This window comes from Protopterus annectens, chromosome 2.part0 (genome assembly GCF_019279795.1).
Source record: "Protopterus annectens isolate FY-2018-M chromosome 2.part0, PAN1.0, whole genome shotgun sequence".
NCBI lineage: Eukaryota > Metazoa > Chordata > Ceratodontiformes > Protopteridae > Protopterus > Protopterus annectens.
In genome coordinates this window covers 1,746,722,254-1,746,749,687 of record NC_056728.1, presented here as the reverse complement: position 1 = coordinate 1,746,749,687, position 27,434 = coordinate 1,746,722,254, and the positions used below count along the sequence as shown (strand labels likewise).

At 39.1% G+C, this 27,434-nt stretch overlaps 1 protein-coding gene across 1 annotated transcript in view; it reads left to right on the top strand.

Annotated features, from left to right (window-relative positions):
• The window catches only part of LOC122793601 (trypsin-3-like), a 234,833-nt gene that overhangs the window by 77,300 nt on the left and 130,099 nt on the right, over positions 1 to 27,434 (top strand). Inside the window, exon 3 of the mRNA XM_044061773.1 lies at positions 24,296 to 24,440. Within this exon, the coding sequence (XP_043917708.1) occupies positions 24,296 to 24,440 (145 nt within the window). The remainder of the gene's footprint in view (positions 1 to 24,295; positions 24,441 to 27,434) is intronic.

Below are 27,434 nucleotides of genomic sequence, written 5' to 3'. Positions count from 1 at the left end.
CTATTTTAGTGAGTTTATCTATAATTCCAGAGTGGGGGATGGTGTTAAAAGCCTTGGCGAGATCTATATAGGCTGTGTGAACCACCTTACCCTCATCTATGGCTTTGGTGACCGCTTCAAAGAAGTCTATCAGGTTTAGGAAACATGATCTGCCTTTTACAAACCCAAACTGGGTAGGGTCCAGAGTTTGGAGATTACCAATGTTATTGTTTATAAGTTCTATGGTGATATGTTCCATAGCCTTGCAGACCAGGCTTGTCAGGCTAATGGAGTGGTAGTTCCCGAGGTCTGTGGTGGCTCCCCCTTTGCGGAGTGGGATAATCGTTGCTGTGCGCCATTCAGTGGGCACAAAGCCTGAGGTGAGGCCATGATTGGACATGGTACTTAGGTGGGGTGCCAGTTCATTCTGTAGTTCATGTAGAACGCAGCCTGGGATGTTGTCAGGTCCCATTGATGGTGTGTTCTTGGCTTTGGGGATTGTGTTTTTTACCTGTGCAGCCATGATTATAGGAACTCTGCATTCTTCCGGTATAGAGATGGGCCCTTTAGGGGATGAGAGAGGGGTAAAATTGGCACTGAACCTATCTGCCAGGATGTTGGCAATATCAGTTGGTTCTGTATATTTAGTGCCATTGTGCTGTAACTCAGAACAGATCTGAGTGTTGCCACTGAGATTCTTGACATAGCTATAGAATGCTTTGTGGTTGTTTTTAAAATCAGTGGCAATTTTCTTTTCGTAACTAGCTTTGGAGGATTTTATATGGGATCTCAGCATCTTACTGAAGCTGTCCACAGAGTTCCTCCAATCATGGGATTTTACTCCTTTTTGCAACCATTTCTTTCTTCTGTTGTAGAGTTTGCTTATAGCAGGGGGCCACCAGATTGTCTTCCTTTTTTTGGAGAATAGCATTTTGGTTCTGTTAGGGATTGCATGATCCATGCACTCGTGTAAGTGCTTATAAAGTGCAATTGTATAGGATTCAGCAGTCGTACCTCTATTGTCCATCAGCATGGGTGTCGTGAAGTTTGCAACTTTTGTCTTAAGAAGCGTGAAGTTGGCTATGGAGAAATTTTTTACAGCGGTTTCCCTAATGGGAGGTGGGGGTGGGATGTGGATGTCTAGTGTGATTTGCTTGTGGTCAGATCTGACCAATGAGAAATTGACCTCTGGTGTGGAACACCAGTTGCCCATGTTGGTAATGACCAGGTGTAGGATATTGCTGCCCAGTGTGGGGGTCTGCATAAGTTGATTCAAGGCGTTGGAATTTATGAATTCCAGAAAACTTTGAGCACAAGAGTTGGTACATGAGTAGTTTTCCCAGTTAAGGGTGGGGTAGTTGAAATCGCCCATTATTAGGGTGTTAGGTTGTACACTAATATTTTCCAGTGTATCAAGAAATGAGGAGTGGGAATCCTGGGGCATGGTGGGGGATCTGTCACAAGCTACAATTTGGATTGCGGTCTTGCCTGGAGTTAGTTGCACTTGGATAATCTCGGATGCATTATGCTGAGCAACTAGCCTGGGGATGTGGATATCCTTAATGAATATGGACACAATTCCACCTTTAGTGCTTCGGTCCAGGTTAGGTGGCCAAAAGGTGTGGTATGAATTATAGCCTGGTAATGCAAGGGTGCTCTCTGGAGCCTTAAACCAGATCTCTGTCACTGCACAGATGTCGATGTTCTCCATTTTAAGGAGTGCCTTGAGTGAGTGCATTTTGAGGTTTAGACTTCTAGCATTAAGTAGCATTACCCTCAGATTTTGCTTGTTTGTACCTGTTACAGTGGTGAATTTGTCATTTGAATCTTGCCTAAAAAAGGCACTATAGGGGTGGCAAGAGCCTTAGCCAGTATCCGGAATCCCAAGGGCAACAGGTGCAGGCCATCTCTAGGCTATCTCTGGCAAAGCATCATGGTTTATTGATCATGTCATCCCAGGCAGACAGATACTGGATCCCCTTAGAGTGACACCAGAAGCTTAGCCAATTGTTGAAGTCAATCATTTTGTCCTTGTACTGTGGTATCATTCTGGGTGATGGTAGGATGCTACTCAGGGCTAGGGTCATAACTGCCTGGGCTACAAGATTGGGCAGCTCCTCCATGTCTCTTTTCATGTAGTCCAGGGAGGTACGTCTCAGGTCATTCACATCAACATGGACAATGACAGAGTCATGTTTGTACTTGTTGTGGAGTGACCTGAGTGCATGCATTATGTGGCAGATCCTGGCACCTGACAGGCAGCTGACAGTAACTTTCTCCTTGTTTAGCCTGGTGAGTGGAACATCAGTGTGCCTGACTATAGAGTCACCTATGACTAGAGTGTTGGGTACGTTGTTATGCCTTATGGGCTGTGGTTGAGTGGCATACTGAGTTTGTGGGCTGTGTGTCATCTGGGTTGTGTTGGGGGGTGGAGGTTGCTTGCGTTTCCGCTTTAGAGTTCCCTGTTGCTTGGGTAGATTTTTTTGAGAGCGTCCGCGAATGTAGGTGTGTGTTTTGTGTTTCTATCTGTGTGTTTTGGTGGTGTAGGTTTTGAGGGACTATGTGATGAGTGTGGTGTAGTGTTTAACTTCTCCATTTGACTGTCTAGTCCAGTCTTGGGTGAAGAGAGCTTTGCTTCCAGTTTGGCTATATAAGTGCATCTCTCACAGGTTGTAGTGTTGGATGGTAGGAGGAGAGAGTTGTCTGTGTACATGAGGCGATTGCTGAATTGCCCCAAGATGCCCAGATTCATCAGGTAGACAGATGATAACACCGGGAGTTGACCCTTAGACATACCTGGATAGGTGCTTATTTATTAAGTACTAAAAACTGTTTACCTCTAGACAAGTGAGGAAAGTTGAGTGCTGTAGTAATTTGTAGCTTATTTAGTGCTTATAATGAGGTCTGAACAAGTGCTGAGCTCAGAGAAACAAATTTCAGTACTGAAACTAGAAAACTGGCTAGTTCTAAGAAACTAAATTAAGCTAGAAAGCTTCCCTCCAACACAGAAAGGCTTGGTGGGCTCAGAAGCTTACAAACAGTACTGGATACAGCAAATCTGTATCTGGACTAGACGACTTACAGGAAAGGCAGGAAACAAGCATAGACATTTTTTTTTTTTTGTAAAGTGGAAAGGGGAAAGGAGGAGCAGAAACTAACTGGGCTGGCCTTCTCAAATGTTCTTTCTGGATTAGGTAGAATGAGGTAATGACACTAGATTGGGAGGAGTGTCCCAGATCATATTTACAGTAGGGGTGGAAAACTGCAAAGCCACCAAGAATAAAAACAGAATACCAATAGGGAGGGAGGCTGGGAAACAAAAATCAGAACAAAGAAACCCAGCCAGATGCTTAACAACTGTAGTACATTCTAGTTAATACCTCACACACAGTGAGTAAAATAAAAGTGCTATAAATAACTCAGAAATTAGCAAAAAATAGGATACCTAATGTTATACATCACAGATTAGTTAGCAGAGAGCCCTTCCTCTGACTTCCTCCAATTAACTCAGTGTGAAATGGCAGAAACACTCACAAGTTAACTTATTAAGTAACAAAGTTGAAATCTGAAACAGCTTTAAAAAAGGCTTGAAAGAACCAATGAGGTGCTTACTCCAAGGCGTAGTCCAGGCAACCCCAATCAGCCAATGACCACAAACAGTTCCCTCTCACTGAAATGCTATACTGGCTTTGGCTAAGCTATGATGGCCTGGAACATGTGCTCAGACACACAGACTGTACTAACAAACAACTAGACCCAAAACACAAGTCTGAATATGGACAATGCTACACTACCAAAACTACTTTGGTAGAAAATACTGCAGAAATGTCTAAACAGAAAAAGGATCAAGGAGACTCTAGAAAATGCTTTTAAATGCAAACAAGTTATATGATGCACTCCTAGCAGGAAATCAGAACAAACAAACTGAACCACATGCTTAAAAACTGTAGAAAATTCTAGTTAATACCTCACACACAGTGAGTAAAATAAAAGTGCTATAAATAACTCAGAAATAAGCAAAAAACAGGATACTTAATGTCATATATTACAGATTAGTTAGCTCTGAGCCCTTCTTCTGATTTCCTCCAATTAGCTCAGTGTGAAATGGCAGAAACACTCACAAGTTAACTTTTTAAGTAACAAAGTGTAAAATTAAAACAACTTAAAAAAAAAGCTTGAATGAACCAATGAGGTGCTTACTCCAAGGTGTAGTCCAGGTAACCCCAGTCAGTCAATGACCACAAACAATTCCCTCACACTGAAATGCTATACTGGCTTTGGCTAAGCTATGATGGCCTGGAACATGTGCACAGACACACAGCCTCTACTAACAAACAACTAGGCCTAAACTGCAAGCCAGGATATGTACAATGCTACACTACCAACACTACTTATGTAGAAAAAAAAACTGCAGAAATGTTTAAACAGATAAAGGATCAAGGCGACTCTACAGAATGCTTTTAAATGCAAACAAGTTATATGATATACTCCTAGCAGGAAATCAGAAAAAAAACTCAACCAGATGCTTAACGATTGTAGAAAATTCTAGTTAATACTTCACACACACATTGAGTAACATAAAAGTGCTATAAATAACTCAGATAAAGCAAAAAACAAAGTACTGAATGTTATATATGACAGATTAGTTAGCTCAGAGCCCTTCCTCCGATTAGCTCAGTGTGAAATGGCAGAAACACTCACAAGTTAACTTCTTAAGTAACAAAGCTGAAATCTGAAACAACTTTAAAAAAAGCTTGAAAGAACCAAGAGGAGCTTACTCCAAGGCGAAGTCCAGGCAACCCCAGTCAGCCTATGACCACAAACAATTTCCTCTCACTGAAATGCTATACTGGCTTTAGCTAAGTGATGATGGCCCAGAACATGTGCTCAGACACCCAGTTTCTACTAACAAACAACTAGGCGCAAAACACAAGCCTGAATATGGACAATGCTACATTGCCAATACTACTTAGGTAGAAAAAAGCTGCAGAAATATTTAAACAGATAAAGGATCAAGGAGATTCTAGAGAATGCTTTTAAATGCAAACAAGTTATATGATACACTCCCAGCAGGAAATCAGAACAAACAAAACCAACCAGATGCTTAACAATTGTAGAAATTTCTAGTTAATACCTTACAGACAGCGAGTAAAATAAAAGTGCAATAAATAACTTAGAAATAAGCAAAAAACAGGATACTTAATGTTATATATCACAGATTAGTTAGCTGAGAACCCTTCCTCTGACTTCCTCCGATTAGCTCAGTGTGAAATGGCAGAAACACTCACAAGTTAACTTCTTAAGTAACAAAGTTGAAACCTGAAACAACTGTAAAAAAAGCTTAAAAGAACCAATGAGGTGCTTACTCCAAGCCGTAGTCCAGGCAACCCCAGTCAGCCAATGACCACAAACAATTCCCTCTCCCTGAAATGTTATACTGGCTTTGGCTAAGCTATGATGGCCTGGAATACGTGTTGAGACACACAGCCTCTACTAACAAACAACTAGGCCCAAAACACAAGCCTGAATATGTACAATGCTAAACTACCTACACTACTTAGGTAGAAATAAACTGCAGAAATGTTTAAACAGATAAAAGATCAAGGAGACCCTAGAGAATGGTTTTAAAACAAACAAGTTATATGATACACTCCTAGCAGGAAATCAGAACAAACAAACCCAACCAGATGCTTAACAATTGCAGAAAATTCCAGTTAGTACCATATACACAGTTAGTAAAATAAAAGTGCTATAAATAATTCAGAAATTAGCAAAAAATAGGATACCTAATGTTATATATATCACAGATTTGTTAGCTCAGAGCCGTTCCTCCGACTTCCGCAGATTAGCTCAGTGTGAAATGGCAGAAACACTCACAAGTTAACTTCTAAAGTAACAAAGTTGAAACTTGAAACAACTTAAAAAAAGAAAGCTTGAAAGAACCCATGAGGTGCTTACTCCAAGGCGTAGTCCAGGCAACCCCAGTCAGCCAATGACCACAAACAATTCCCTCTCACTGAAATGCTATACTGGCTTTGGCTAAGCTATAATGGCCCAAAACATGTGCTCAGACACACAGCCTCTACTAACAAACAACTAGGCCCAAAACACAAGCCTGAATATGTACAATGCTAAACTACCTACACTACTTGGGTAGTAATAAACTGCAGAAATGTTTAAACAGATAAAGGATCAAGGAGACCCTAGAGAATGGTTTTAAAACAAACAAGTTATATGATACGCTCCTAGCAGGAAATCAGAAGAAACAAACCCAACCACATGCTTAACAACTGTAAAAATTCTAGTTAATACCTCACAGACAGTGAGTAAAATAAAAGTGCTATAAATAACTTAGTAATAAACAAAAGGCAGGATACTTAATGTTGTATATAACAGATTCATTAGCTCAGAGCCGTTCCTCCAACTTCCTCTGATTAGCTCAGTGTGAAATGGCAGAAACACTCACAAGTTAACTTCTTAAGTAATAAAGTTGAAACCTAAAACAACTTTAAAAAACGCTTGAAAGAACCAATGAGGTGCTTACTCCAAGGTGTTGTCCAGGCAACCCCAGTCAGCCAATGACCACAAACAATTCCCTCTCATTGAAATGCTATACTGGCTTTGGCAAAGCTATGATGGCCTGGAACATGTTCTCAGGCACACAGCCTCTACTAACAAAAAAATAGACACAAAACACAAGCCTGAATATGGACAATGCTGCACTACCAACACTACTTAGGTAGAAAAAAACTGCAGAAATGTTTAAACAGATGAAGGATAAAGGAGACTCTAGAGAATGCTTTTAAATGCAAACAAGTTATATAATACACTCCTAGCAGGAAATCAGAACAAACAAACCGAACCAGATGCTTAACAATTGTAGAAAATTCTAATTAATACTTCACACACAGTGACTAAAATAAAAGTGCTATAAATAACTCAGAAATAAGCAAAAAACAGGATACTTAATGTTGTATATCACAGATTAGTTAGCACAGAGCCCTTCCTCCGATTACCTCAGTGTGAAATGGCAGGAAAAACTCACAAGTGAGCTTTTTAAGTAACAAAGTTGAAACCGCAAGCATCTTTAAAAAAAGCTTGAAAGAACCATTGAGGTGCTTACTCCAAGGTGAAGTCCAGGAAACCCCAGTCAGCCAATGACCACAAACAATTCCATCTCCCTGAAATGCTGTACTGGCTTTGGCAAAGCTATGATGGCCTGGAACATGTGCTTAGACACACAGCCTCTACTAACAAACATCTAGGCCCAAAACACAATCCTGAATATGGACAATGCTACACTACCTACACTGCCTAGGTAGAAAAAACTGTAGAAATGTTTAAACAGATAAAGGATCAAGGAGACTCTAGAGAATGCTTTTAAATGCAAACAAGTTATATGATACTCTATTAACAGGATATCAGAGCAAACAAACCAACCAGATGCGTAACAATTGTAGAAGATTCCAGTTAATACCTGACACACAGTGAGAAAGAGAATAGTGCTATAAATAACTCAGAAATAAGCAAAAAAACAGGATACTTAATGTTATATATCACAAATTAGTTAGCTCAGAACCCTTCCTCTGACTTCCTCCAATTAGATCAGTGTGAAATGGCAGAAACACTCACAAGTTAACTTCTTAAGTAACAAAGTTGAAACCTGAAACACCTTCAAAAAAGCCTGAATGAACCAATGAGGTGCTTACTCCAAGGTGTAGTTCAGGCAACCCCAGTCAGCCAATGACCACAAACAATTCCCTCTCACTGAAATGCCATACTGCCTTTGGCTGAGCTATGATGGCCCAAAACATGTGCTCAGACACACAGCCTCTACTATCAAACAACTAGGCCAAAAACACAAGCCTGAATATGGACAATGCTACACTACCAACACTAGTTAGGTAGAAAAAAAAACTGCAGAAATGTTTAAATAGATAAAGGATCAAGGAGACTCTAGAGAATGCTTTTAAATGCAAACAAGTTATATGATACACTCCTAGCAGGAAACCAGAACAAACAAACCCATCCAGATTCTTAACAATTGTAGAAAATTCCAGTTAATATCTCAGACAGTGAGTAAAATAAAAGTGATATAAATAACTCAAAAAGAAGCAAAAGACAGGATACTTAATGTTATACATCACAGAATAGTTAGCTCAGAGCCGTTCCTCTGACTTCCTCCAATTTGCTCAGTGTGAAATGGCAGAAACACTCACAAGTTAACTTCTTAAGTAACAAAGTTGAAACCTGAAAACACTTTAAAAAAAGCTTGAAAGAACCAATGAGGTGCTTTCTCCAAGGTGTAGTCCAGGCAACCCCAGTCAGCCAATGACCACAAACAATTCCCTCTCACTGAAATACTATACTGGCTTTGGCTAAGCTATGATGGCCCAGAACATGTGGTCAGAAAAACAACCTCTACTAACAAACAACTAGGCCCAAAACACAAGCCTGAATATGGACAATGCTAAACTACCAACACTACTTATGTAGAAAAAACTGCAGAAATGTTTAAACAGATAAAGGATCAATGAGACTCTAGAGAATGCTTTTAAATGCAAACAAGTTATATGATACACTCTTATCAGGAAATCAAAGCAAACAAACCCAACCACATGCTTAACAATTGCAGAAAATTCTAGTTAATACCTCACATACAGTGAGTAAAATAAAAGTGCTATAAATAACTCAGTAATAAACAAAAGACAGGATACTTAATGTTATATATAACAGATTAGTTAGATCAGAGCCATTCCTCCGACTTCCTCTGATTAGCTCAGTGTGAAATGGCAGAAACACTCACAAGTTAACTTCTTAAGTAATAAAGTTGAAACCTGAAACAACGTTAACAAGGGCTTGAAAGAACCAATGGAGTGCTTACTCCGTGGCGCAGTCCAGGCAACCCCAGTCAGCCAATGACCACAAACAATTCCCTCTCACTGAAATGCTGTACTGACTTTGGCTAAGCTATGATGGCCTGAAACATGTGCTCAGACACACAGCCTCTACTTACAAACAACTAGGCCCAAAACACAAGCCTGAATATGGACAATGCTACACTACCAACACTACTTAGGTAGAAAAGAACTGCAGAAATGTTTAAACAGATGAAGGATCAAGGAGACTCTAGAGAATGCTTTTAAATGCAAACAAGATATATGATACACTCCTATCAGGAAATCAGAAGAAACAAATTAAACCACATGCTTAACAATTGTCGAAAATTCTAATTAATACCTGACCACACAGTGAGTAAAATAAAAGTGCTATAAATAACTCAGAAATAATCAAAAAACAGGATACTTATTGTTATATATCACAGATTAGTTAGCTCAGAGCCCTTCTTCTGACTTCCTCCAATTTGCTCAGTGTGAAATGGCAGAAACAATCACAAGTGAACTTCTTAAGTAACAAAGTTGAAACCTGAAACAACTTTTTAAAAAGCTTGGAAGAACCAATGAGGTGCTTACTCCAAGGCATAGTCCAGGCAACCCCAGCCAGCCAATGACCCCAAACAATTCCCTCTCACTGAAATACTACACTGGCTTTGGCTAAGCTATGATGGCCCAGAACATGTGCTCAAACACACAACCTCTACTTACAAACAACTAGGCCCAAAACACAAGCCTGAATATGGACAATGCTAAACCACCAACACTACTTATGTAGAAAAAAATTCCAGAAATGTTTAAATAGATAAAGGATCAAGGAGACTCTAGATAATGCTTTTAAATGCAAACAAGTTATATGATACACTCCTAGCAGGAAATCAGAGCAAAAAAACCCAACCAGATGCTCAACAGTTGTAGAAAATTCTAGTTAATATCTCACAGACAGTGAGTAAAATAAAAGTGCTATAAATAACTCAGTAATAAACAAAAGACAGGATACTTAATGTTATATATAACAGATTAGTTAGCTCAGAGCCGTTTCTCCGACTTCCTCCGATTAGCTCAGTGCGAAATGGCAGAAACACTCACAAGTTAACTTCTTAAGTAACAAATTTATAACCTGAAACAACTTTAAAAAATGCTTGAAAGAACCAATGAGGTGCTTACTCCAAGGCGTTGTCCAGGCAACCCGTCAGCCAATGACCACAAACAATTCCCTCTCACTGAAATGCTATATTGTCTTTGGCTAAGCTATGATGGTCTGGAATATGTGCTCAGACACACAGCCTCTACTAACAAAAAACTAGACACAAAACACAAGCCTGAATATGGACAATGCTACACTACCAACACTACTTGGGTAGAAAAAACTACAGAAATGTTTAAACAGATGAAGGATAAAGGAGACTCTAGAGAATGCTTTTAAATGCAAACACATTATATGATACACTCCTATCAGGAAATCAGAACAAACAAACAGAACCAGATGCTTAACAATGGTAGAAAACTCTAATTAATACCTCACACACAGTGAGTAAAATAAAAGTGCTATAAATAACTCAGAAATAAGCAAAAACCAGGATACTTAATGTTATATAACACAGACTAGTTAGATCAGATCCCTTCATCCGATTAGCTCAGTGTGAAATGGCAGAAACACTCACAAGTTAACTTCTTAAGAAATAAAGTTGAAACCTGAAACAACTTTAAAAACAGCTTGAATGAACCAATGGTGTGCTTACTCCAAGGCATAGTCCTGGTCACCCCAGTCAGCCAATGACCAGAAACAATTCCCTCTCACTGAAATGCTATACTGGCTTTGGCTAAGCTATGATGGCCTGAAACATGTGCCTAGACACACAGCCTCTACTAACAAACAACTAGGACCAAAACACAAGCTTGTATATGGACAATGGCAGCACTACTTAGGTAGAAAAAAAACTGCAGAAATGTTTAAACAGATAAAGGATCAAGGAGACTGTAAAGAATGCTTTTAAATGCAAACAAGTTATATGATACACTCCTAGCAGGAAATCAGAACAAACAATCCCATCCAGGCTCTTAACAATTGCAGAAAATTCCAGTTAATACCTCACACACAGTTAGTAAAATAAAAGTGCTATAAATAACTCAGAAATTAGCAAAAAAAGGATACCTAATGTTATATATCACAGATTTGTTAGCTCAGGGCCGTTCCTCTGACTTCCTCCAATTAGCTCAGTGTGAAATGGCAGAAACACTCAAAAGTTAACTTCTTAAGTAACAAAGTTGAAACCTGAAACAATTTCAAAAAAAGCTTGAAAGAACCACTGAGGTGCTTACTCCAATGCGTAGTCCAGGCAACCCCAGTCAGCCAATGACCACAAACAATTCCCTCTCACTGCCTGTGGTCGGATCTGACCAACAAGGAATTGACCACTGGTGTGGAACACCAGTTGCCCATACTGGTAATGACCAGGTCTAGGATATTGCTGCCCCAGGTGGGGGTGTGGATAAGTTGATCCAAGGCATTGGAATTTATGAATTCCAGAAAGCATTGAGGACAAGAGTTGGTACATGAGTAGTTTTTCCAGTTAATGATGGGGTAGTTGAAATCACTCATTATTAAGGTGCTAGGTTGTACCCTAATATTTTTCAGTGTATCAAGAAATGAAGAGTGGGAATCCTAGGGCATGGTGGGGGATCTGTAGCAAGCTACAATTTGGACTGCAGTCTTGCCCAGAGTTAGTTGCACTTGGATAATTTCGAATGCATTAAGCTGAACAACTAGACTGGAGGTGTGGATATCCTTAATGACTATGGACACACCTCCACCTTTAGCTCTTCGGTCCAGGTTAGGTGGCCGAAAGGTGTGGTATGAACTATAGCCTGGTAATGCTAGGGTGGTTTCTGGAGCCTTGAACCAGGTCTCTGTCACTGCACAGATGTTGATGTTCTCCATTTTAAGGAGTGCCTTGAGTGAGCGCATTTTGAGGTTTAGACTTCTAGCATTAAGTAGCATTACCCTCAGATTTTACTTGTTTGCACTTGTTACAGTGGTGAATTTGTCATTTGAATCTTGCCTAAAAAATGCACTATAGGGGTGACAAGAGCCTTAGAAAGTATTTGGAATCCCAAGGGCAGCAGGTACAGCCCATCTGTAGGCCATCTCTGGTAAAGCATCATGGTTTATCAATCATTCCATCCCAGGTAGACAGACACTGGATCCCCTTAGAATGACACCAGAAGCTTAGCCAATTGTTGAAGTCAATAAGTTTGTCCTTGTACTGTGGTATCATTCTGGGTGATGGCAGGATGCTACTCAGAGCTAGGGTCATACCTGCCTGGGCTAAAGATTGGAGAGCTCCTCCATGTCAGTCCAGGGAGGGACATCTCAGGTCATTCACACCAACATGGACAATGACAGAGTCATGTTTATACATGTTGTTGAGTGACCTGAGTGCATGCATTATGTGGCAGATCCTGGCACCTGACAGGCAGCTGACAGTAACTTTCTCCTTGTTTAGCCTGGTGAATGGAACATCAGTGTACCTGACTATAGAGTTACCTATGACTAGAGTGTTGGGTACGTTGTTATGCCTTATGGGCTGTGGTTGAGTGGCACACTGAGTTTGTGGGCTGTGGGTCATTTGGGTTGTGTTGGGGTGTGGAGGTTGCTTGCGATTCTGCTTTGGAGTTCCCTGTTGCTTGGGAGATATGTTTTAAGAGCCTCCGCAAATGTAGGTGTGTGTTTTGTGTTTTTATGTGTGTGTTTTGGTGGTGTAGGTTTTGAGGGACTATGTGATGAGTGTGGTGTAGTGTTGACCTTCTCCTCTTGACTGTCTAGTCCAGTCTTGGGTGAAGAGTGCTTTGCTTCTAGTTGGGCTATATAAGTGCATCTCTCACAGGTTGTAGTGTTGGGTGGTAGGAGGAGAGGGTTTCTTCACTGCCCCAAGATGCCCAGATTCATCAGGTAGACAAGAGATAACACCGGGAGTTGACCCTTAGACATGCCTGGATAGGTGCTTATTTATTAAATACTAAAAACTGTTTACCTCTAGACAAGTGAGGAATGGTGAGTGCTGTAGTAATCTGTAGCTTATTTAGTGCATACAATGAGTTCTGAACAAGTGCTGAGCTCAAAGAAACAGATTTGAGTACTGAAACTAGAAAACTGGCTAGTTCTAAAAAACAAAATTAAGCAAGAAGGCTTCCCTCCAACACAGAAAGGCTTAGGGGCTCAGAGGCTTATAAACAGTCCTGGATACAACAAATCTGCATCTGGACTAGACGACTTACAGGAAAAGCAGGAAACAAGCTTAGGAAAAAATATATTTTTTTATTTTGTAAAGTGGAAAGGGGAAAAAAGGAGCAGAAGCTAACTGGGTTGGCCTTCTCAAATGTTCTCCCTGGATTAGGTAGACTGAAGTAATGACACTAGATTGGGAGGAGTGTCCAAGATCAAATTTACAGTAGGGGCAGGCAACTGCAAAGCCACCAAGTGTAAAAACAGAATACCAATAGGGAGGGAGGCTGGGAAACAAAAATCAGAACAAAGAAACAAAACCAGATGCTTAACAATTGTAGAAAATTCTAGTTAACACCTCAAACACAGTGTGTAAAATAAAAGTGCTATAAATAACTCAGAATAAAGCAAAAAGCAGGATACTTAATGTTATGTATCACAGATTAGGTAGCTCAGAACCCTTCCTCCAACTTCCTCCGATTAGCTCAGTGTGAAATGGCAGAAACCCTCACAAGTTAACTTCTTAAGTAACAAAGTTGAAACCTGAAACAACTTTAAAAAAAGCTTGAAAGAACTATTGAGATGCTGACTCCAAGGTGTTGTCCAGGCGACCCCAGTCAGTCAAAGACCACAAACAATTCCCTCTCACTGAAATGTTATACTGGCTTTGGCTAAGCTATGATGGTCTGGAACATGTGCTTAGACACACAGCCTCTACTAAACAACAAGTAGGCCAAAACTACAAGCCTGAATATGGACAATGCTACACTACCAACACTACTTAGGTAGAAAAAAACTGCAGAAATGACTAAACAGATAAAGGATCAAGGAGACTCTAGAGAATGCTTTTAAATGCAAACAAGTTATATGATTCCCTCCTAGCAAGAAATCAGAACAAACAAACCCAACCAGATGCTTAACAATTGTAGAAAATTCTAGTTAATACCTCACACACAGTGAGTAAAATAAAAGTGCTATAAATAACTCAGAAATAAGCAAAAAATAGGATACTTAATGTTATATATCACAGATTCGTTAGCTCAGAGCCCTTCCTCCGACTTCCTCTGATTAGCTCTGTGTGAAATGGCAGAAACACTCACAAGTTAGCTTCTTAAGTAACAAAGTTGAAACCTGAAACAACTTTAAAAAAAGCTTGAAAGAACCAATGAGGTGCTTACTCCAAGGTGTAGTCCAGGCAATCCCAGTCAGCCTATGACCACAAACAATTCCCTCTCACTGAAATGCTATACTGGCTTTGGCTAAGATATGATGGCCCGGAATATGTGCTCAGACACCCAGCCTCTACTAACAAACAACTAGGCCCAAAACACAACCCTGAATATGGACAATGCTACATTACCAACACTACTTAGGTAGAAATAAACTGCAGAAATGTTTAAACAGATAAAGGATTAAGCAGACTGTAAAGAATGCTTTTAAATGCAAACAAGTTATGTGATACACTCCTAGCAGGAAATCAGAACAAACAAACCCAACCAGATGCTTAACAGTTGTAGAAAATTCTAGTTAATACCTCACACACAGTGAGTAAAATAAAAGTGCTATAAATAACTCAGAAATAAGCAAAAAATAGGATACTTAATGTTATATATCACAGATTCGTTAGCTCAGAGCCCTTCCTCTGACTTCTTCTGATTAGCTCTGTGTGAAATGGCAGAAACACTCACAAGTTAACTTCTTAAGTAACAAAGTTGAAACCTGAAACAACTTTAAAAAAAGCTTGAAAGAACCAATGAGGTGCTTACTCCGAGTCTTAGTCCAGGCAACCCCAGTCAGCCAATGACCACAAACAATTCCCTCTCAGTTGTGGGACTGCTGTCATAATACAGCAGTCCCACAACTTTAGCTGCTTTACACTGAGGCAGCCTGCATGGTGTCTTAATTTAAACGTTTCAGAAGGCCAAGCAGAGAGCACATGGCTTGAAATTATTAAAGTTGCCATTTTGTGTTGATTCCTCATCTAAAGAGCAGAAAAGTATCATGGTCTGTTGCACTTATAGTTGCCTAGTGAATTATACAGTTAAGTGCTATTTTATTCAGTTTTACAGTGCTTCTTTACTGTTTGTTTAAACAAATGTTCTATTGCATTTAGACTGTTGCCCAGCTGTTATTGCATTGCTAAAGTGTTTCTGGTATCTGATTTAGTATTTTCATCTGTTCTTCATAAATTTTACTGCTATCTTATGTGCTTTTCAGATATTTTTGGTCAAGTGTTAGCTTCTCAGAACCAGTGGAAGTGGTTATGAGGCATATAATTAAACTATTATATTATGAAAGTGCATTTTTGGCTGAATTACTAGCTTAGTTTCTGCTGGTTCTTTCATTTTTCTATGCTACGATAAACAGCCTGGGCACTGTTTTGCACAGCTCTACTAAATGTTGTATTAGATAGATGTGGGTTCTTTCAGTAACAAATTCTCTACAAGCAAAGCAAGTAATTCTCAAACCAGCTAAGAAACTACAGCTGTATTTTGCACTATCTACTAATTAGATTATACCCACTACTATCTTAGATAAGCCAAAACTATTCTTTTTACTTTTTCCCCTCTTACACTACAAATATGAACAATTATAAATACATTCCCATAATATTATGAATCTCTTTTTATGCTACAAATATGAGCCACCTGTTAATAAATTACTGTATTCTTGGACTAAAATGGAATGTCATCCAGCTTGTCCACCTTCAGTTGTAAGTTTATAAGAGCAATATTTAAAATGTGTCCCTATTTTTGGCCTTTGTGCCCCCATTATTTTTGTCTTTGTCCAGATTTCTTCTGCTAAGAGGTTGAGAGCTATTGTGAAACTGAATTGCCTTTCAGGATCCAGGGTCTCTGACATATCAAGGACCCTAAATACCCTTAAGTCAAACAAATAGATTATGACATGGCAGTGGTCCTTGTGAGTGTAAATGATTTGGTATGTAGAACTCTGAGGAATATGCAGAGACACCTGATAGAGCTCTCTGTGCATGTCACAAATACAAGTGAAACCCCGGTTTGAATGGAATCCTTCCTTTTACTCAAATGATGACAAATGCAGGGAAAGATGACAGGCTTCATCAATTTGCTGCATAGCTGGTGTCCTTTTTGGGGGTTCCAGTATATGTCAGAATGGTTGGAGACACTAGATAGCCACTCTTATAGGTTCATAGGTTCATAGGTTGGTACTACGCTATTGGCCCTAGGGCCTATACAAGCCTAGCCATAACAATTCCCTGGGTATTTCTTCCCACAATATTTACTTCCCTGGACCCCTGTCTAGCAGGGTGACTGACGATCCCCGGGGTGAATTTCCTATCTCCCATCCAGTCATCAAGGTTCTTTTTGAAGAGGGCCAAGGAGGCGCTCTGCTTGACATATATGGGCAGTCTATTCCAGAGTATGGGGAGTCACTGGGTCAGGAACCTATCCCTCCAGCATGTTTTGTTCATTGTGATGACAAGGTTTAGATCCCTGGAGCGTGCAGCTTTGAGGGATTGGGATTTCTGTAAGTGGAGCATGTCCAACAGCTTAGGGTTTGACATGGCCTTGTATGTTAAGCAGAGATCGCCTCTGAGTAGACGATATGCCACATTGTATAGCTGGAGTTTTTTTAGACGGTCAGCATAGGGCATCTGCTTTAGGCCTGTGATTCTTTTAGCGAGGAATTTCTACAGCCTTTCCAGCTGTTGCAGATGTCTTCTGAGGTACATTCCAAAACGGGGCATTGTACTCTATAATGGGTCTAATGAGGGATGAGTTCAGTGGGACAATGACCTCCTTTTCTTCTGGATGAAAAGCCCTTAGTGATGAGGTGTGCCACATAGAAGGATTTCCTGACTGTTGTGGCAATGTGGTTATCAAAGGTGAGACCACTGTCCACCTGTGTCCCTAAATCTCTCATCACACTTTCAGTGTTTAGTGTACTGCCACCTATGTGGTAATTCATGGGTACATGTTTTTTCCCAAAGGGGATAACTATACATTTCTTGGCATTAAGCTTGAGCCCATGGTTCTGGCACCAATCATATGTTTCTGTAAGGCCCTTTTCTAGAATATCTACATCATTTGGGGATTCAATAATGGCTTCCAGTTTGCAGTCATCTGCAAACTTTGTTAGCCAGAGTCCCTTAGTGTTGGCCTGTACTTCAGAGAAGTAGATGCCAAACAAGAGTGGTCCCAGGACTGAACCCTGAGGTACCCCATTTGTCACTTGTCTGGAGCTGGATTTGGAGTCGACTACTTTTACAGTCTGGGTTCTGTCAGTAAGCCAATTGGAAACCCATCGAGTGATGTAGGGATTTATGCCCAGCTTAGTAAGTTTATCTATGATTCCAGAGTGGGGGATAGTGTCAAAGGCCTTGGCGAAGTCCAGATAGGCTGTGTGGACCGCCTTACCCTTGTCCACAGCTCTGGAGACTGATTCGAAGAAGTTAATCAAGTTCAGGAGACAAGATCGCCCCTTCACAAACCCAAACTGGGTGGGGTCCAGTGTTTGAAGGTTGCCAATGACATTTGTTTATAAGTTCCATGATAATGCATTCCATGCCCTTGCAGATCAGGTTCGTCAGACTGATGGGACGGTAGTTCCCGAGATCCAAGGTGGATCCCCCCTTGTGGAGTGGGATAACTGTAGCTGTGCGACAATCAGTGGGCATGAAGCCTGAGGTGAGGCTATGATTAAACATGACACTTAGGTAAGGTGCCAGTTCATTTTGTAGTTCATGTAGTACACAGCCAGGGATGTCATCTGGTCCCATGGATGCTGTATTCTTAGCTTGCTTTAAAAGGCATAGCTTACACCTTTTGTTTCAGGGTTTCTGCATACTGACTAAAGCTTTTGTAGCACCCATAGTGTCTGTTTAGACAAAGCTCAAATAATGGATCTCCCAACAGAAATAAATCAAGCACCAAACCTCATCAAGGTGTCTCTGATCAATGCCAGAAGTCTAAATAGCAAGGTGCCTGAACCTGAGGCCTTGCTGTGTTTGGAGCACAAACATGTAAGTTATTACAGAAACTTGGTCTTAATGTACAGAAAATGTTCCCTCCAATCCAGAGTGTTGCACCTAACATGCATTTTGGCCCAATGGTAACTCTGATGGAGTATCCATATTTGTTAGGGATCACATCACTTCTAGGCAGAGTCCGAAAGACCAAAAAGCTGAACTGATTGAGATCCAAATCACACTAACCAGGACCAGCTATCACATTATAGCATCTTACAGAACCCCCTGTAAAGCTCCCAGAAAACCATGCTAGGTTCCTGAAATACCTAGATAAATTCCAAATCAACAAGAATTCCGTTATCCTAGCAGATACTACCTGACAATAAACTGGGATACCTATTCTTCATCTTTAGGCTATGCTCAACAATTACTTGTTTTCATAAACACAAACTTCCTGAACCAAATTGTCAAAGAACACACTAGAGGACAAAATGTTCTTGACCTGGTCCTTCCAGCATATCATTGTCATCAACTATCCATCTAGTACTCCATTCTCCAGTTAAATCCGATTGCAAAACTGGTAACATTTTTCCTTCTAAATTTCCAAACTATTAGATGCAAATATCATAAAGTTTAGAGATTTGAAATGTACATACCTTCTACAATTCTATGATGTGGTCTCAAAACTTAGGTTTAACTCTTGTACCTAAGATGCTGACATGGCAAATAGTTATGCAAAAAGACTCTATGCCTGCTTAAATAAATGAATTGACCAGCCCGTCCCTACCAGATCCAAACAAAATGGTAAGTTTAAATGTAAACTAGCCAGTTGATCCACATGTATAAATAAAAGATACAATAAAAGAAGAAAAAAGCTTCTTCGACTGTATAGCAAAACAAAAAACCCTCAACCCCTCAAATCAAGGTTAACGTTCAAAAGTCAAAGAAACTAAAAAACACCATCAGGAATACAAAGGCATCCCATAAACATAGTCTAGCATTAGAAGCTAAAGACAATTACAAATCCTTTTTTAATTTCATTAGGAAACTAAGGAATAACACCCAGCATTGCCTGGAACTTATCCAAAATGGCATTGCCTACTTGAAACCAGTACAGACAGTTAACATACTAGCAAACAAATTCATTGCAAATTTCACTCACAAAAGAACTACACTACAAATCTCACACTTCCCACAGAATGTCAAGCCAGCACCTTAACCAAAGAATACTTGCTAAAGGTACTCTTCAAAAAGAAAAATATATAATTCATGGGTCCTGATAATATATATGCTTGCCTTAATAACAGTACAAAGCATACCCTAGTAGAACTGCTCCTACAGCTTTTAAACATAAACTTAACCACTGGTTTTGTCCCCGAAGTATGGTACATAGCTGTTATGATGCCCGTTCATAAAGGTGTAACCACCACTGACCCCAGACACCTGAGACCCACTAGCCTGACTAGTCTCATCTGCAAAGCCATGAAGTGTATTAGAACTGACTTAGTTAATGAGAATATCATAAATCCTATAAGGCCTGACACTCAGCACTTTGTTAAAGAGTACATTCTGTCTAATGAATCTTGTCAGCTGAAGAAGTAGTAGAAGCCATGATCAGTGGACATGCTACCATACAGCATACCTCAACCTATCTAAGGTTTTGACACCATTACCTCATGTCAATATAATAAGCAAACTGAATGAGCTCCAAATTGACCATCTTTCTAGTTAGGTAAATAACCTATTGGTTGAGGTATCGAACCTATGTATTGCGGGTATTAGGAATATCCTCAGTAAATATGAACCTGACCAATGTTGTTCTTCAGGGCTCCTTGTTGGGGCCTTTGCTATTCAGCATCTACTTTATAGCTCTTCAAATCATAAAAGGGGATCTCTGGCTCACCAGGTTTGTAGATGACTGCATACTTGGTGTCCTCCTTAAGATTCCTCTGATAATAAGAAACTCCAACTGGAATCTGCACATGTGAAGAACTGGTGCTCAAAGAATGGGTAAAACCAATGATAAAAAGGGCAATATTGTCACATTTGGTAAACAATCTCTTCTTCTATCCCATAATATAGACAACACCCAGCTTTAAAATGAAAGTGTGGTGAGAGGACCTGGAGCATGGGTAGATAATTCCCTTATCTTTGACCTTCACATTACAACGGTGGTTAGGACACTTTTTTTTTCTGGTGCAGCTGATTGCAAAAAGTATTTCATCTTGATCCAAAGAAGTTTGCACCCTTCTATTTTCCGCATTGATCCAACCTATTCTCAAATAAAATGTCCATTTTGGAATCTATCTTACTTGGCATATCAAGCAACTGGAAGGACCCCCAGAGGTTCCTAACTAAAAAGATCACACACTTAAAAGGAAAAGACCTACCAGGAGAGGCTGGAAGCACTGCGTGCCTTTCCTTTCAAGCAATTAGGTATCAAGGGGTACAGGGTATGGGCATTTCCCCTACCAGAGGAAAAAAAAAGGTTTTAGACTTGTGTCATTGAACCAAATAGCACAGATGTGCCTTGATCGCTTGTAATTGCAGAAGTAATTTCCAGGCAATTGCATTCTGATATTTCATAATGGAACCATCCATTTTCTTATGTTTGCATTTGAAATCCCCTGCCTAGAAAGTGTTGCTTTTATTTGTAATAAGAGTCTCACTTGTAGAACAAATCTTTTTATAATTCATAAATATTTCTTAGTCTTACCATTTCCCATGTGTAAAAAAATAATATACTAGTGTCCTTCCTCAGGAAGCATCAATCACTTTCTATAAATTATTTGAAAAAATCTGCCATTTTCATTTTTTTCATGTCAGAAAGATCATTCTCTTCTTTTATCATTTATACATTTAACATACTGTAAAACTCAATTTTACAGTGAAAAGGCATTCTTTTCCTTGCCTTCAAATGGTTTACATTATTAGTTCCTTACATGTAAAGTCTGTTTGTTTATTATATTGACTCTTCCTGCAGTTTGTTTTTCACTCTCATCCCAATGGTTGGCTTACATTCATGCATATCTACCACCACCCTAACTTCCAGTTCACTTTTTGCTTGTAAATATTAATATACGTTCTTCATGTCTTTGTTTTTTCTTTTTCACACTGTTTTTTTTTTTTATCTGTAACTTTGCTCTTTTAGTACTGGCTTCATTTTCATCTACACAATCTGTTTGCCGTACTTGCATTTCTTTTCTTCTATTTCTGTGTGTATTTTGAATCTCATCTCTTAGCTTTACATGCTCATAATTTATTTAGATTTTGACAAGTTGAACAGCAATGATCGCCGTACCACATCTTAAAAACATTTCACATTTCTGCTTGCTGTGCTGCCTTTCCCCACAAATGCTACATCTTTTTTTTTACAATAATTATTGAAATGGCCTGAGCTTCTACAGGCATACAAGACCTTAGGCTGAATGCTGTACTTCATTACACAGCCACCTGCTCCTGCATACAGCACATCCTGTATATGCCACCATGTACAATCCACAACTATTAAGAAAACATCTGCCTCCCATCTGCTATTTAACAAACCACCACTATCCTTAGGAATTTGGATTATACATTATATTTTTGTTTAATTTTTTTTTTATAAAATAGTGATTGGTAACAGCAACACTAAATCAGTGAAAATGCAACCAAGTTTCTCCCCCTTTTCATCGTAAAGCTGTGAACTGATTTTTTTTAAGTAGAGAACTGTTTTTTTTTTTAATTTGTTCTCTTTCTCAGAAGTAATATAATGGCTCTCTATTCCTATATGAATTTAAAGTCTAGTAGTTACTTTAAGTATAAAAAATAGGACATACTCATAAAGCTACTGCCTCTCTGGGGCTGCCCATGTACCCACCAGAAGTGTGAAACATGAAGGGTTCTTCCGTAATGCCAAGCTCACTTTCCTTTCTACACTATTTACACTTCTGATAACTTCTACAACAGACATAGTGCTTTCTTACAACCTGCTTATATTCTCTATTATTATTTATTTTCATCTGCCGGCATCTTCTGTAAGCTTTCATGATTAGATAACACAACAGGTAATACAAATGGGTGTACAGAATCTCTCCTACTGGTTGCCACTCATGTCTGCGAATCAGTATTTCATAAAGGGACTAATGATATCATTTTTTTCCCAAAGGCTGGCCATTAAATATGACTGACTTTGGTTATTCCAATTGTATCCTCAATTATTCTTACACATTCAGTATGGTTGCAATCTATTTCAAAGTAAAGTTCAGTTTTCTGCCATGTGAAACATATCTGGCCAACACCTTCCTAGATGAAGAAAAGGGATTTAACAATTTTTATTAAAGCTTGTCTTCTGAAATGTGTATGCAGAAACATGACTAACAATAAATGAACAACAAAACAGTAATGCAAAAAGTAAGCAACTAAAAGTCATACATGCTGAAATGAAGACATATTTTGCTAAACTAAATCTAAATTCTTAGTTCCATTAATAATTTCCCTCTATTCTTTAAACATTTTAGTTTCCTTATCATTACTTCATTTAGTTTCTGCTACAAAAGTCTGACTTCTTAAAAGTTGAAGAACTGAAAGGGTGAAAAAACATGCCCGAAACACAGAAGGAGAAAAAAAAAAATTTGAATTGTTTTTTGCAGGTGGCCAGCCCACTTCCACCCCCAATGTGGGGGACAAGCAGAGTACACCCCTGAACTTATGTATACCAACTCAATGGTTACACCAACTTGAAGAAGGGAGACATTTCCCAAAATAAGTAAATCATTGCTGGTGCACATTTTGTCTTTTGTTTTTCTTCTTGCTACTCTGAAAGTACCCCCACCATCAAATCTTTATTAAATATTGCCGACAACATCTCTAGAAAGAGATGTTTGTTAATATAAAAGTCATAAGTCAAACTTTTGGGATTCAAAGAGATTTTTTTTCTGCTCATGCTACCTGGCCAATGTGAGGTGATCACTTAATGTGATGGACAGAATCTCCAATTCAGAGGTATAGTTAAGCCACACAGAGAAAAAAACTAACTTGTGGCTCTTTGCCATGTTTCTGAATCAAACATTGTACTGTCAGACCTGACTGCTCAAGTGTTCTTCCTACCAGACCATGCAACATGGTAGTATAGGATCCATTCTACATGCACACTTACTTAATACACACACACACACACACACACACACACACACACACACACACACACACACACACACACACACACACACACACACACACACACACACACACACACACACACACACACACACACACACACACACACATCTCCATGGCTCCAATATGCTTACCTGTACAGTGAGTACTCCCATAGAAGTGAATAGGTGAATGCCATCAAAAGCTGATGCTCAGTTTTTTTCCTCCTAAAAAGAATTTTACACTTTGAGCAATTGAGAGCTGTAGCAATTTCTGGGGGACAGCAATGGCCACTCTCCCTGAGTGCTGCATTATTTGCAGTTTCCCCTAGTGAGACCTCCTTCCACCCTTCAACCCACATGAAGGGAAAAGCATAGCAGTATATCAGTGTGTCAATCACAAAGGCTTACCATGATGTAGAAGCCTTCTGAAATAAGACCTCCTCATTATAGTAAACCTTTCTGAATCCCTGGGTATGTCTGGTAACTTTTTTTTTATGCAACAACTTAATTGGTTTATTGAGCTCATTCATAGGAATGGCTAGGAATCCTTTGGTTTTTGCATGACATTTTTCTGGTCACAATAATAATACATACCTTATCATTAATCTGTAATCTAGCATTGTCTTTTACAGAATTTATTTTTAATGTCTCCATTTACTACTGCAGCACATACCTATCTCTCTTCCTCAGACGTATTCCCTCTGGAATGATTATATAGGCCTCTGTTGGACATTGTTTGCATTATCATAGCCTGTATTATGACTGTTCCCATGAGAAAATATCATATCAGTTCTGAGTTTTTCCCAGTGGTTGTGAGAAAAATTGATATTCTTGGGGAATATTGTCAGGAAAGTTCTGTTTAAGCACAATTTCTAACTACATTTTAAAAAATATGCCTTCAACTAAGGCTGCCTGAAATGTTTTAATGGCCAAACAGGATCTGCTGAATAATTAATTGGCTGCATGTAGGTAGTTTACCTTTCTTTAAGGGAATGTACAAGTTGTAATAGTATCTTTAAAAATGTCTGTCTTCTACTACAGCATTGAAAGGTAAGAGCTTGCTCTACAATACACTAGCATGACCATTCTATGCGCTTCTTTCTTCCAGAGAAGATGTTATCAGTGTTGTTTTAGGAGAACACAATCTATATGTATCGGAGGGTGTTGAGCAAGAATACAATGTATCACTGGCTATTCAACATCCCAGTTATAAGGGAAGTCCCTACTTTTGGAATGACATCATGCTTCTCAAGGTGAGTAAAAACTGTTCTTCTGCCACAATCCAATGTTTTTCACATCTTATAGCAAGCAAAACACACACACACACACACACACACACACACACACACACACACACACACACACACACACACACACACACACACACACACACATGTATATATAAGGGTCTACTTTTGTTTATCGAAACTCGTTATTTCAAAAAACAAAAGTACAATCTCAATTACGCGAAAGTGCACTTAAACAAAAGTGCACTTTCATGAACACAGGTTCAACGAACCGGTAAAATAAAAAATAAAGAAACACTGCAGCACCAAAGCATGCTACAGTGGGGATAAGGGAATATACCTCTTTCCCCACTGTAGTACGATCTTGGAGTTTGTATATATAAAGTAGCAGGGGGTGTGGGGGGGCGTGCCTTTGCAGTGTTTTATTTATTTTTTTTAGTTTGCCAGTTCAGTGAACCAGTATTTGCAAAAGTGCACTTTCGTTTAAGTGCACTTTCACGTAATTGGGATTGTACTTTTGTTTTTCAAAATAAGGAGTTTCGATAAACAAAATGAGGCCTCTATATAGATATCTGTGTGTGTGTATATATATATATATATATATATATATATATATATATATATATATATAAAATATGCCTACATATCTATATATACGCATGCATGTGTCTATATATATATATATATATATATATATATATATATATATGTGTGTGTGTATTAAAATATACATGACAGAGCACAACATAACTTGCTACCTTGCCAGTTAATAAAGCGAAAGGGGCAAAATAATCTGCAAAATTTATAGCTATTTTTAGTAGTTTTTGCCACTCTGCAGTTTAGCATGTGCTACTGACAAGATCATTTCCTTGTTCACCAGATGTACTGAATGTAACAAGCATTCTTCAGAATTCCTCCATTGGATATTTGGGCCACAGATGACATTGAGGCACTCTTGGGCAGCATTATAAAGCTGCCAAGGAGGTATTTTTTATATGCCCTAAATTTGCACTCCTTTGTGTGCACTCATGATGTCTGTGGACAGAAGTACAGTGGGACATGCAACTCAGCCAATGCCATGACCTCCCTAAGGACAATGCCCCCTGTCCATTTCCAGCATCTGTTAGAGCCAGAGTTCAGCCATGATGTGCATCTAAATATGCATTTTCCCCTCCCCAGGATGGGCAAGCCAATTGTCTCCTTGCCAGCACCTCAGATGCCTTAGCTGCTAATAGCACCTAGGCCACCTAGGCTATAGCTAAGGTGCTAGCTTACCAAATGTGTCTCAAAAAGGTCATATGATATATTCTGTCTTATAACTAACTGCTATTCTATTACTGTGTTTGAAATAATTGTCAAAACTTTTTCAGGTATAGATGTTCAGTGTGTATCCCAAACAGTAAGAAATCTTAGTCAACAATATGCTAGTGATAGAGAAGTATGGTACCAGGTGGACAGGTGACACTACTTGGAACTGACAGTCTGTGATCACTCATCTGACTGGAAGGTGCTTGTAAGAAAGGATCTGACTGAATAAGAGCTTTGTTTCTGCACCACTAAGCAGTGCCAATACAGCTGTCATTTAGTGGAATGATGGTTTTAGTGAGTCCTTTATTTACATGGCCACACTTTTACAGATTCATCAATAGCTGCCTTAAGAAACCCCACCCTTAAAATATCCTCTATTCAAAACTAAGCAGAGATGCTTATTTTCAGCTCTGATACAGGAGAATTGATCTGGTTAAAAGATTTGCTCTTTGTCATGTCATCTACTAACAGAAACGGAGATAATCAAACCCATGAATGCAGTCTGAATTTTGTTAGTACTTGTGGCCTTATGTTGCTGTGTTGTACTGACAGAGTAGTCTGGGGTAACGTGAGTATATCTTTTTTAATGGTTTGAAAGTAGAAGGATGTTGTAAATGCCAAGAGAAATTACAGTGCCATCATTCAGAAAATTACAATATGTATTTATTTATTTATTTTACATTTGTTTACTGGGAATGTCCAAATGGGCCAAAAAAGGCCCATTTTCAGCAGAGGCCCGGGGAGAAAAGCTCCAAAAAAAAAAAAATGTGGTAACAGACTTAACAAGTCAAACAGTAATTACAATATATAGGGTTCCTATATACAGTTACATCGTATTTGCCAATCACATAGTAGAAATGTCTAACAAGTAATCTAATATCAATCTTAAAATAGGTCATCTAATATTATTTATTTATTTATTGCATTTGTTTACTGGGAAAGTCCACTGGACCTGAGAAGAGCCCATTTTCAGTGGAGACCTGGGGAGAAAAGCTCCACATATAGTTACATAGACATATAGTTACAGACAGATAAAGTATTAACACATTGTATACAGTATATAATGCAGTAGTATTGCATACTTAAAGTATAATTATACAGAAAATGCTAGAATATTTAGAATTATTTGAAGAAATGGAGTAGAGTTATTTTTACTTAGGTGCATGTGAAAGTGAAAAAGTGTATGGGACTAAGTGAGATGTAAGCAGAGAGATAGTTCAGCGTAGTACAGAGAAGAAGAGAGATTGAGGCAGAAGGGCTAAAATGGGGATAGTAGAGGCGAAAGTGACAGCAGAAGGAGTAGATTTGAAAGAAAAATGTGGGGTGGGCTAGTTATACAGTGGGAGAGAGTAAGTATTCTGAGAAAGGTTAAGTTATGGGGTAGACAATAGGGGTGCAGGTGCATATCCATTGTGAGAAGAGATGCAGTTTAAGGGATTTTTTAAATTGGTATGATTGCTGATAGCTCTGAGAGAGGCAAGGAGGTTGTTGCATACTTTGGAGACAGCATAAGAGCATAGCATTTGTCCGGCTGAGAGCTTAAGTATATCAGTATTCAACAGCATTTTATTTTCAGATCTTAGGACTCGTTTTGGTTGGTATGCACTCAGAATGTGGGAGAGGGCTGGGCAGGCTGCTGGATTGTAGATGGGTTTATGAGCAATAATTATTTGTGCATACGTGAGTTGATGA